At 40.9% G+C, this 12,761-nt stretch overlaps 1 protein-coding gene across 2 annotated transcripts in view; it reads left to right on the plus strand.

Annotated features, from left to right (window-relative positions):
* The first annotated feature begins 414 nt into the window (after nt 1-414).
* The window catches only part of XRCC5 (X-ray repair cross complementing 5), an 88,559-nt gene continuing 76,212 nt past the window's right edge, over nt 415-12,761 (plus strand). Inside the window, exons 1-5 of one of the 2 annotated variants that reach the window (XM_046019567.1) lie at nt 415-555; nt 4,012-4,125; nt 7,711-7,894; nt 8,785-8,833; nt 9,867-9,989. In XM_046019567.1, the coding sequence (XP_045875523.1) occupies nt 535-555; nt 4,012-4,125; nt 7,711-7,894; nt 8,785-8,833; nt 9,867-9,989 (491 nt within the window). In that variant the 5' untranslated portion in view covers nt 415-534. The remainder of the gene's footprint in view (nt 556-4,011; nt 4,126-7,710; nt 7,895-8,784; nt 8,834-9,866; nt 9,990-12,761) is intronic. The other variant, XM_046019568.1, reaches the window with a different exon arrangement.

Genomic DNA, 12,761 nt, shown 5'->3' on the forward strand with positions numbered 1-12,761 from the left:
GTGCACATTCCATTTCCTCTGCAAAGGAAGGAATTGATCCCACTATTGACTGCCTGGAAAACTGTTCTTTCGGCAGTTGGTTCCAATGCCGTCGCATCTGTGAAGCCTTCCTCTATTCTCCCTTTTCAGAAAAAAAACAAACAGGCTTTTAGAGAAGATAAGGGACTTTCTGGATTCATACTCATACTCAAGGAAATCGAACTCCAGAACTCTGACCCAAAACGCTGCAGGGGTGAGTCTCAACACCAGGAAACGGAAACGGTTTCCGTGAAGTCAATTGCTCTAATCTAGTTTTACAGACTCAAGCAAACTCAAGGTCCACAAACCTCTTACGGGGAGGGGTGGTGAGAGTGGGAGTGTGGCTGGGACACGCAGGGACTGCGCATGCTCAGGGCGCCCAGTTTCCCCGCCCCTTCCAGGTTCCGTGGGAAGCGGCTCTTTTTACGACGCTCAGGCTCCGACTCTGCCGGACTTCAGTAGCGGCGCTTCGGGTTCCCGCCCGGAAGAGGCGGCCGCGGTACCCGCGTACCCAACATGGCGCGGTTCGGGAATAAGGTAGTGAGAGCGTGGGTTTGGGCCTTGCGGGTGCAGGGGATCCGGAGAGGGTGGTTCGGGAACAGGAATCGTGGGATCACGGCGGGCCACGGCGGGGTCCAGAGGGCCGGCCGCGCAGAGACAACCTGAGGATCTGGAGTCCGGATACCTGAATTTGAGCCTCGCCCACTCCCCATTCACTCCGCCTCCTTAGCCCTCCCAACCTCTCACTTCCTCTTCACCTCCTTATCCCGCCACTCTCCCCGCTCCGCCTTCCTTTCTTTCTTACTCTCGTGGTCCACCCTTCTCTTCCATTACTTCCTCCACCTCCTCCATTTCTTTTGAGCCTGGGTTTTTAGAATCTAAAGGAGAATGAGAGTTAGCCTTGGTAGACACCTACCTACAGATTTGTAAAACTTCAGAGAGGGGCCGTAAGTAGAATACGTTATCTTAAAATGTAAAGCGGCATGTTATTACCCCTATCATAATCTAATATTTCACATTTATCGAAAGCTTGCTCTGTGAGCCACTGATCTAAACGCTTTTCCTATTTCATGTAATCCTCACGACAAGCCCATGAGGGGAGAAGTATTATCCCCAGTTTACCGTTGAGAAAAATGAGGCATAAAGAAAGTGAAATGATTATCCCAAGGTTATCCGGTCCCTAAGAGATGGAATTGAGGTTTGAACCCAGGCTGTCTCGTTTCAGACCCCTACTGTGTTGCTAGGAACCTATGACCCTCATAAATATACATTATGATGAATTTTTTAAATGATTTTTTCAGTATAGACAAAAAGTGATGGTTGTCTCTGAATGATCACTAGAGGGAACTGTGTTCCAGAGAATTATTTGTTCATCCAAACATCCAAAGGCTAGGCCCTTTAGTAGGCATCTGGTATAGTTAAGCAAGATAGATGTTTCAGCAACTGATCCCTAGTCCCCACGACTCCCATTGGGAAATGTTGATTAAAGCAATTACGAACATTTCATGTTACTTACCTTTTTGTTCCTCCTGTCAGCTGCTGAAAACATTGCCGTAGCTGTATATGGCTGGTGGACTTGGAGCAAAATTCTAACAGCCTGTATTGTTTCCTTGTGCAAATGAAGAGTTGCTATGCTGCTCAGTTTCCATTTCCTGGTTTTCTTAATGCTGCCAGTTAGGAACTTAAAAGTATCACATAGACCATTCTTCTGCTTCCAGAAAGAAGTTCTATATGGTAAAACCCTTTGATGGCCATTTTTTGATTACTTGATTCCTAGTAAAGGACTTTTATTTCTTTAACTTAGAATTTTCTGGTTTGAAAATGTTTTCTTTTTTTAAAAAAAGTTCTCTGGACTAAAAAGACTTAATCTTCTCACTTAGAGTTTTCTGGTTAAAACCGTTTTCTGGTATATTAGATAAATGGACGACATATTTTGGGACTCTTACATTTTTTAAGATTCTTATGCTCAGGGCATAGAAACTGTGGGGTGTAAACCTTATCGTTTGCAAAGGAATTTTGTAGTTTATTATCACTTTTTTTCAAACGTACTATCTTTACTCCAGAAATCCCTTAGTATTAATGCATTATGTTCTATGCTTTGTAAACTAGGGAAAAACTTGACGTCTTTCTTTTCCATGTGTTGTTTGAGATATAACCAAATTTAGAAATCATCTGTAACTTCTCTCATAGGAACGCATCCAGATTTTCCACCCCCACTTTTTTTTATTAGGTAGGCTCCATTCCTAGTGTAGAGCCCAATGTGGGGCATGAACTCATGAGGCTGAGATCAACCAAGAGTTGAACGCTTAACTGACTGAGCCATCCAGGCACCCCAGATTTTTCAGACACTTCTAGAGTCAGGAGATCATTGCTTCAGAAGACTGTGGTTCTTTCATTGATCACTTCTTAATGTTATTTTTCTCCTTTGTATGGCGTCATATTAGTCTTCTTGTAACTTCCATCTGTTGATCCATTCCATCTCATTCTCTCTGACCAGTCCTTTTCTAACACAGCTGCCAAATATTTGGGAGGAACTATCATGTTCCCCTAAATCTTCTCACTTGACTCAAATATCTAGTTTTTTTTCAAATTGTTCCTCACATTGCCTTCTCTAACCTGCGTACCTCATGTTCTGTTGTAATTAATCTTCATAAGATGTGCTCAGAATTGCTCACGGTTTTGTCACCTGTGATCTGATTAGTACAAAGCACAGGTGAGACTCACTGTCAAAGAACATTAACTCTGGAAAAAACCATGGATCTCATCTAGTCCAACAACTGCTTCCTGCCTGGAATTAACAGTGAGGTTAAGTGACAGTCACCCAGGGACTCAAGGCTAATTGGTAATAAAGGTGGGACTGGATCTCAGATCTCCAGATTGCTAATCTACTCTTGGTTTTCCTTCTTTGAATTCAATACACTGTTGATACAACCTAAAAACATGAAATAGGTGTGGGGAATGTAGTGCTGTAGCCATGTCGTATTGGTGACTCATGTTATAATCCACGCTGAAATCATGGGTTGCCATTTGTTCAGGTCTCCTCCAACTCATATTCATTTGAATTCTGGATGCCAAATGTAAAATTTTGCATGTAACTTTTATTTTAGTTTGTTTCGCTATTCCTTTAGTCCCTATGTATGCAATTGCTGTCTAATGACTAGGCGTCTCCATGGTTCCCTCTACCTGTAAGTCCCCATATTCACGTTTGAATCCTGTTCTTCTTTAAGGCTTACGCAAAGATCACATCCTGAAGCCTTTTCTGCCTCCTTACCCCTCCTTTATCTGCTGTACCATCCCCTCCACCATTCTTGGGTAGATGCCCCTCCTGTGTACTTTCTCAGTGCCCACCGCATGCATCTGTCATGGAATATTCTGCTGTTATTATTTGTTTGTGTGTCTTTGTCCTCTACTAGGATATATTTGGTGTCTTAGTCTTCATTTTAGACCCCAGTTTATGAACTGATTCAAATTGATGGGGTATAGCATTTCAATATGTATAGGTTGTAGCCGTCACCTATCGCCACAAAAATGCTTCTTCATAACAAGCTACCCCCAAATCAGAGGCTTAGGAATAAAGCATCTATTCTCATGCTTGTGGCTCTGCAAATCAACTACAGTCTGATGTATTTTGGACTCCGCTGCCCTGGACTTAGCTCTGGCCTATAGGTTGTTTTTAGGTTTGCTCCCTCTGGGTTTATTTTTGGGCTCAGGCTGAGGAACAGCAGCGTCCTGGAGCGTGCTCCTGTCCTGGCTTTCTATTTTTCAAAAAACAGGACTATTTAAAGTTTCGCTGTCATAAACATTTATATGTCTTATATACATTCTTTAAGTAGAACACTTCCCCTCCCTCTGTTCTGTATTCTCTAAGTCTCCTAGAGTACAGACAGGTTCTTTGGGTGAAGTAAGCAAAGGCCAAACCTGTTTTTCTTTTCTTTTCATTTTTAATGACCATTATTAACATTTTTCTCTCACTCTCTGCGGCATTATTTCTAGGCAGCTGTTGTACTGTGTATGGATGTGGGCTCTGCCATGAGTAACTCCCTTCCCGGCGAAGAGTCCCCATTTGAACTAGCTAGGAAGGTGATGACCATGTTTGTGCAGCGACAGGTAAGTTTCAGACTGGTCTTGAGCTTATAACTCTTGTTCTAACCACTTGTTGTCTCCACTTAGTAACGCTAGACACCAGCCTGCTTATGATGTCTAGTCTCAGTATTTTTGGTACTTTATATTTTTTCAATTTTTTTTTTTTTAGAGGGAGGACATGAGCCGGGGAGGGGCAGCAGGAGAAGGAGAGGAAGAATCCCAAACCGACTCCATGCTGAGCACAGGGCCCAGCACGGGGATCCCGAGATCATGACCTGAAGTGAAATAAAGAGTCAGATGCTTAACTAACTAAGCAACCCAGGCACCCTCAACCTCAGTGTCTTGAGGAGTTTTTTAACGTATACTTATGTGCAAGTCCAACTACCACTAGAGCCTGACGTTTTTTCTTCCTTTGTTTTGGCTCCTCCAGTAGATATTATAGTTTTTTATCAGAAACAAGGCAATGTAAAAATGTTTACAAATACAGTCTCTAGAGTCAGGCGGCCCGGGTTTGCTCCATCATGACGTTTACTAACCTTGTAATTTTAAACAAGTACTTCAGCTACTTTGTGCCTATTCCAGTTACCTTTTGCTGATAACACGTTATCCCAAAACTTAATGTCTTAAATTACTTTTTTTTTTTTTTTAAAGATTTTATTTATTTATTTGACAGAGAGATCACAAGTAGGCAGAGAGGCAGGCAGAGAGAGGGGAGGAAGCAGGCTCCCTGTAGAGCAGAGAGCCCGATGCGGGGCTCGATCCCAGGACCCTGAGATCATGACCTGAGCCGAAGGCAGCGGCCCAATCCACTGAGCCACCCAGGCGCCCGACTTTTTTTTTTTTTTTTTAAATTATCTCTCCTGGTTTTAAGGGATGGTTGGGTGGCTCAGTTTACCTTCTTGTGGTCGCTTGTGCAAGGGCATTCAGATGTTGGCTGGGCTGAATCACTTGAAGGCTAAACTGAGCCGGATGTCTAAGACATCTCACTCTCATGGCTAGAAGTTAAATCTTCTGGTGACTATGTGCTCAGTTGGGGGTGTCCATCAGAACCCTTACATGTGGTCTTTCCATGTAGCTTGGGATTCCTACAGGGTGGTGGTTGGTTCTAAGAAGGAAGGTTCTAAGAGTAGTTATTCCAAGAGACCTGCCTATATGGCTTTTTATGACCTAGCTTTAGAAATCCAAGAAAGTCATTTCTGCTGTTAGGAGCCAAGTAAGTCACTAAGACTAGCTCACATTCAGGGGGTTAGGAATGGGAGGTGGGGGTGAATGAGACTCCCCTGTTGATTTCTGTCCCTTCTTCTTGGTATGACGACTACTTTTCCTAAGCCCATGAAGTTCTGCCTTATTCACTGGCAGCTCCTACTCCTCCTGGACACCTCTGTTGTTCTTCTGGCTGCAGCCCTTTTCATTAAGCACTATGACATCCCACCTGTCACCTTTTTTGATTTTCACAAATTTTGATGACCTGGAGTCCTCAATGTGTCAAGAAGAGAATGCCTCTAACCCCATTCCTAGTTTTAGTAATTTGTGTTATTTGCATTTAAGTAATGGTCCTATGTCTCAATGTGTAGATTTTTTAAATTTGTTTTTTATTTTATTTTTTATTCATTATTATTATTTTTTAAGTAGGCTCCTTGCCCAATGTGGGGTTTGAACTCACAACCTTGGGATGGAGAGTTGTGTGCTCTACCAACTGAGCCAACCAGATGCCCGTAGATTTTTTTTTTTAAGAGAAGCCTTTCTTGCAGTTTTTCTTTTTGGCTCTGCCTCTTCCTTGGGAGTCTGAATCTGGAAGGCTGGGAAACGGCACCTGGTGCCAGTCTCATGCTGCATTCAAAATTTCCTTCCCTTTCCTGGCTGAGATTTTGTTGCCGAGCAAGATTACCTTGCTTTAGGATGAAGTCTTGTCCAGGACACAGGTAGAATTCTAGCTGGGCTGCCCCATTGCCAGACATGTCTGAACCTCAATAACTAGGATTTTTTTTTCTGCTTGGTGCAACTGGGAATTGTATCTGGAATTATTAGCATATGGGTACTTTAACAGACCAAACAACAATAAAGAATGATAGAATTCCATCCTCTTCCCATGCAGCATTCTTCCCACTGATGGAAAAGTCTTAGGTTAGGTAGGTGGGAACAGGACTGCCTTTTGTGTCATTGTTTTTTATTTTTACATTTTCTTATGAAATGTCTCAGGGTGCCTGGGTAGCTCAGTTGGTTAAGCGTCTGCCTTTGTCTCAGGTCATGATCCCAGGATCCTGGGATTTAGTCCCAAGTCAGGCTCCCTGCTTCTCTCTCTTGTCCCCATTCCTGCTCTCTCTCGCTATCTCTTCCACTATCTTTGTCTCTCTTTCTCTCAAATAAATAAATCTTAAAAATAAAATAAAAATAATTAAAAAGAAATGATTCATAAAAGAGGCAAATACAGAGAATAATATAATGAAAAGCTATTTTTCCATTATCTATAACTATACACTACTTAAGTTCTGCCACATTTGATTGATTTCTTTTTCTTTTTTTCTTAAAAATAGTTGCAAATAGGGGCCCCTGGTTGGCTCAGTCATTAAAGCTTCTCGGCTCAGGTCATGATCCTGGGGTGCTAGGATGAAGCTCTGTGTTGGGTCCCTGCTCAGCGGGGAGTCTGCTTCTTCCTCTGCCCTCTCCCTGCTCGTGTGTGCTCTCTCTCTCAAATAATTAAATAAAATCTTAAACACACACAGAGTAATTACAGATAAACTTGAAGCACCCTGTGTATCCCTTCCCAGTTCTCTCCTTTCCTCTTTTCCTCAGAATTTGCAGTAATTACTATGCATATTTTATACTTTTGGATGTAAGCATATTCATAAATAATATTTAGTATCATATGAAACTTTCCATAATGTGTGTAATGTTTTTATATGGTACATATAATTCGGCAATTTATTTTTTCTCAACCTTATGTTTTTAAGATTTACTCATCCTGATAAACACGCACAAATTTATTCATTTTTTTCACTGAGGTATATTTTGTTCTATAAGTATTCTGTAGTGTGTTTTTGCATTCTGTGGATGGGTGGTTAGTTTGTTTCCACTTCTCTCCTGTTATGAACAGTGTCCAAGTGAACTCTCTTGAAGTGAATGTTTGGGTCCTTCTCTTCTTGAGTACATGTGCAAGAATTTCTCTATGGTATATATACCAGTGAGTGAAATTGCTGGGATACAGGACATGGACCAGCAGTTATTTTTCTGATCCTCTGGAAAATTGAAACCTTGAGTCGTCATTCCAGAAGGATAGATTAAAATAATTTCAAATTATCCATAATTAATTTTCATTGAGAATTAGAGTCTGATTTGGCTGGACGACACCAAGAGCAGTTACGTTTCCACTCCCCTATGTCCAAATTCTGTTGAAATGAATGATAGTATCTATACTCAGTGAAAGTCTTCTTGAGGTTAGGAATTGTCTATCATCATCCCGTGGACCATCTGGCCTAGTGTTCTGTTGTTGACAGTGACCCAAGGGACATGCCATAGGGAGGTATGGTTGTCTTACTCCCTGAAGGTTAGGTATCTAATGGCTTCCGAATGGTACTCAATGATTCTTAACCTTTTAACGTTCTTTTCTAGGTGTTTGCTGAGAGCAGGGATGAAATTGCTTTAGTCCTTTTTGGTACAGATGGCACTGAGAATGCCCTTGCTGGTAAGGATCAGTATCAGAACATCACAGTGCACAGACACCTGATGCTGCCAGATTTTGACTTGCTGGAGGACATTGAAAGAAAAATCCAACCAGGTTCCCAACAAGCTGACTGTATCCTTTTTCAGCCAGAGAAGACTCTTACGACATTTCCTTTAAACTGGGGAATCATAATCTAGTTTGGTGAGACTCCCTAGAGTCCCAGCTCGAGAATATGGATGTTTTTGGCTCTAGGAACATGGAGGTGGTGTATGTTAGGATTTAATGTGAAATTAATCAGTTTGGATTGGGCCCTCCAGTCACTTACCCTTTCTCTCTGTTAGTGATACTGGGGGCTTAGGAGGCACCATAAGGGGAAGATACCTGTGGGTATATTTGTGTATTGATATGTGTAGAGGGATTGGTGGTGGTGATGGTTAGAAATGTTTGGATGCAGAGAATATATTAGTAGAATAAAGCAGTAGCGTTCTCAATGCTTTCCTGGACAGAGGGTATTTTTGTTGCAAAAATCATCTAAACATATATATAGATAAATAATACCTAAACCGAGATTTGTAATTTCTTCTACAGACGCTATGATTTTAAGGGCTTACTCTTACTTTTGTAAACAGTAATGGTATCCCTGCTCACTGGGAGGTGTTCTTGTGCTGAGTGACTTGCAAATGCTAAATTATACCTCACTTCATCTTTAAGAGTAGACTGTAATCACCACAGATGGATTCTAGAGATAGTAAAATGGCATCATAATTTTTGTCTCCATAATTGGGAATATGGTAGATTACCTTTGGGTTTATTTTTATTTTTCCTTTGATATATAACATATGTGAATATATGTTAGTGAAATAAACTTTGGAAGAAGGGCAGTTTGGCAAGTACTTTTAAATCATCACAGAGTCAGCCTAGAGTCCACAGTTTCAAGCCCTGTGAACCTCACTGGAAAGAAGTTGTGTGTTCTTGGGATAAAGGGACTCTTTAGTGGTATTTTCTGCCCTTAACTAGCCAAGTCCTGGATGCACTCATTGTGTGCATGGATGTGATTCAACAAGAAACTGTGTAAGTGTCTCAACTGAAGAGAGGTGGAAATGAGCCTCTCAGCTAAAATTACATGTTGATATATTCTGTGCATTGTGTGATTCATTGTAATCAAGCCACATGTTTGTGTGGCTAAGAAAACATTTGATAGATTTCAGTGGTCCAGTTTGCCCTTTATTTTTTAAGTTTAAAAAGAGGAAGGGCTATAGTTGATGGGAATGTCTCTGGGAGAAATAAACGTTTGACTTATTTCAAGTTCCTTCCTTATTTGACTTAAGTTAATTACCGGGAACTTTAAAAAAAATGTTAGATGGTATTGTTCATAATCTTACTGAATTAAATGCATGAAACTAATATAACACCATATGTTAACTAACTGGAATTTAAAAAATTAAAAAAAAATTTTTTTAAATTGTAGTATTAAAAAAATTAAAATTTTTTTAAATTAAAAAATGTTTTTAATTAAATTTTAATTATTACTTGTTTAATTGCTGTGCCTTTAAAATGTGGGTCTTTGAATATACACACACCCACCCACCCCTTGACTGTTAGGAAGAACATTTGCACAAAATCTGGGGCTTAGATTTGTATTATCATTTTTCAGTCTCTGTACATTTTGTGTAAAGTCCTGCCCCCGGCCCTGTGAGTGGAATCTGACCAGGGTATTTGGAAAGTGAACCCTTGCAAGGCTGATGTAGTTACTGGGAGAATTCCTTGTTTACATTTTGGCTAAGTGGAGACTGGAAAAAGGGATCCTTTCTAATCACAGTGACCACATCATTAACTGAAGTTAGAGTTGGAAAATTGGGGATTTAATATTTCCATATTGCTCAAAAATTTTGATTATATGTTTCGTAGGTTGTAGTTACTTGATTATATGTTAGTAGGAACTTAACTGAGCATCAATGATACGTGGGATCCTAGAATGTAATCACATTTGTTAACTGTCTAGATTAATTTCTTAGCCTCTTTCTGCTCGGTTACCAAGTATATTGGAGTTTGTGGGTAGTAATTCAAGAGAATGATTTCTTATTGTGATAACTCTGTCTTTTAGAGGAAAGAAGTTTGAGAAGAGGCATATTGAAGTGTTCACTGACCTCAGCAGCCCATTCAGCAAAGATCAGTTGGATGTTATAATCCATAACTTGAAGAAATTTGGCATCTCCCTGCAGTTCTTGTAAGACCATGAGAATAATGTCTGAAGACCAGTCCTGCACTCCCATAACACAGGGAGTGGGGCCCCTTTCTAGAGCGCTTGGTTCCCAGGAGTCTCTCTGTGCTTAGAGTCTAAATATGTCAGATGACTGACTTCAGCAAACGTTCACAAGAGTACCCGCTGTTCCAGGAACCCTTGAGTTTTAGTGATGAAGGGATGAAAGTCACAATGAAATGGGAATTTAGCTCAGTAGCAGATTGTTTGTTGGCTCTTCTTGGACTCAAAGAATTGAGGAAACTTGAGGATATTCAGTTTATCCCCTGCCTATGTAGAGGACTTTATCCAAACAATTCCCAGACTGGTGGTTTCTTTTGTTCAACAGCTCTAGAGTACTCTATTTTGCAGGGAGTAGCTGTTTTTAGGGTAGAGACAAATCTCAACATGAGAATCATTTTAAACGCATAGAATGTTTATCTGTAAGTCTTTTTCAAATCTAAAGGATATGCACATGTATGTAAAATGTAATTTGCTTTTGTGTATTTAGAAATGGGGTATGCAGATTCCAGGCAAAAATGTTCAAAGAAGGGGTGCCTGTGTGGCTCAGTCAGTTAAGCCTTTGACTCTTGATTTCGGCTCAGATCACGATCTCAGGGTGGTGAGGTTTAGCCCTGCACTGGGCTCTGTGCTGAGCCTAGAGCCTGCTTAAGATTCACTCCATCCCTCAGCCCCTCCCTCCACCCCCATCCAGCACTAGCACACACTTTCTCTCTCTCTTAAAAAAAAAATGTTGGGGCACCTGGGTAGCTCAGTGGGTTAAGCTGCTGCCTTCGGCTCAGGTCATGATCTCAGGATCCTGGGGTCGAGTCCCGCATCGGGCTCTCTGCTCGGCAGGGAGCCTGCTTCCCTCTCTCTCACTCTGCCTGCCTCTCTGCCTACTTGTGATCTCTCTCTGTCAAATAAATAAATAAATAAAATCTTAAAAAAAAAAAGAGGTTCACAAAATATTTCACCATTTATTGCAAGACAGAAACTCTCCTTGCCCAATAACTTGAATACCTCCCCTTCCCACCCCAGGCATTTACTTTCTTTATCTTCTGTCCCTAACAAGAAAGTTTGTTTGTTTCTTTGTTTGTTTTTACCACACTGATCCTTCCTGCTGCATTTGAAACTTGTCTTATCTTGTCCTGTTTTTGGTGAAAGCGGAGTGATGGTATACGATGTTGACTTATTAGTCTTCTGGGGACACTCATTTTCCAGATTGAGAGCTATACTGGGAAGCCTCCAGCTCCGAATGGTAAGCCTTTGGCTTCTTTGAAAGGCCTGCCGTGGGGAATTAACCTCTCTTGCATGTATGTACCTCTTAAGACTGCAGAGGGGCATCTCCTTTCTGTAGAACTGTAGAAAAATAGTTCAGAGTAACCCATCAAACTGATACTTGTTAAGATAGTACTTCAGAGAAATTAAGTGCTTTTTAAGTGACACTTCTCTTCGTATTGAGTTGAGGTTTTTGCAGTACTTCAAAAGCCTTGCCTGGCTCCTCTTCCCTGTTCATAATTTCAGGATGCCTTTACATGGTTGAAGCCTACTGCACTTCTGTCAATGTTACTGGAAAGGGCTTTTTTGTCTGAGTGATACTGTAAAGTGTGTCGAAGAAAGAATATAGCCTTGTCGTCTATCCCTGCTTAGTTGACCGGTTGCATTTTTTTCCTTAGGCATTACGCTTTATTCCTATGCTATAAATCTCCAGCATAACAAAGTGAAGTTTCTGGTTTTATTGTTTGATGTATCCCAGATATGACTGCTCGTTCCAGAACAGGCCCAAGAAGCACTGAGTTCTGAGCAGGCTCATTCCTTGGACCTTGTTTTAGTTTCTTCTACTGGCTGTTGTGAAAGTGTCTGTGTGGTCAAAAGCAGGGTAGAAAGAACTGTTACTGTAACTTCTTTTTCCAGGAGAGCCTCCCGACTCTAGATTTTCATCTCATTTCCCTCTTTGTTCAGGTTACTGTGGTAGGAACAGCAATGGCCTGGTACAGAACCTGTGTGCCATACACCGCTCCCTGGAGGCTCTTTATCCAGTATGTCACATAGGACATGTGTGCCTGTCATGCGGAGTGCATGTAGAAAACATTTAAACAGGGAGCACTATTTTAATTACAGCAAATCAAATGGTAAAGAAATTATCTTAAAAATAACCATCTGCATGGGGGTGACCAGTAGGTGACGCTGAGTGAACTGAAAAGTCTGCTCTTTGGATTTCAGGGGGAGTGAGGTCATATGCTGCCTTGGAAAGAACTTTATCTTTTGATCAGGGGACAGTGTTTGCTGTGTCACTCACTGGCTGTGTGGCTTGGCCAAATTGGTTCGCCTTTGTAGCTTCAGTTGCTTTTTAGGACATGGAGATAGAAATGTCTGTTCACTTAATAGGATTAAATGAGGTTGTTTACATGAAAGCATTTAGAAAGTGCCATATACAGTATTACCATAAAATGTGTTTGGTTGGTTGATTTTTCATTTTGTATATTGATTATTGAATATCTCTGTGACTGGTAATCGCAATCTAGTTTTAGTCTCATTTCAAACAACTGGAGTGGAGTACAAGAACAAAATTGGTTTTCCCTATTTCCAGCAATTAAGTGATTTCTGTATGGGAATGCTAGATCTCCAGTAATAAAGGTAACATGTATTTGAGTTTTAAGTATTTTGTACACATTCTATCATTTAATTCTTCATAATAACATTGAGGGATCGTGAAGGGCTATTTTATTTTATTTTTTTATTATTCTTTTTGTCTGC

This window comes from Meles meles, chromosome 9 (genome assembly GCF_922984935.1).
Source record: "Meles meles chromosome 9, mMelMel3.1 paternal haplotype, whole genome shotgun sequence".
Lineage (NCBI taxonomy): Eukaryota > Metazoa > Chordata > Mammalia > Carnivora > Mustelidae > Meles > Meles meles.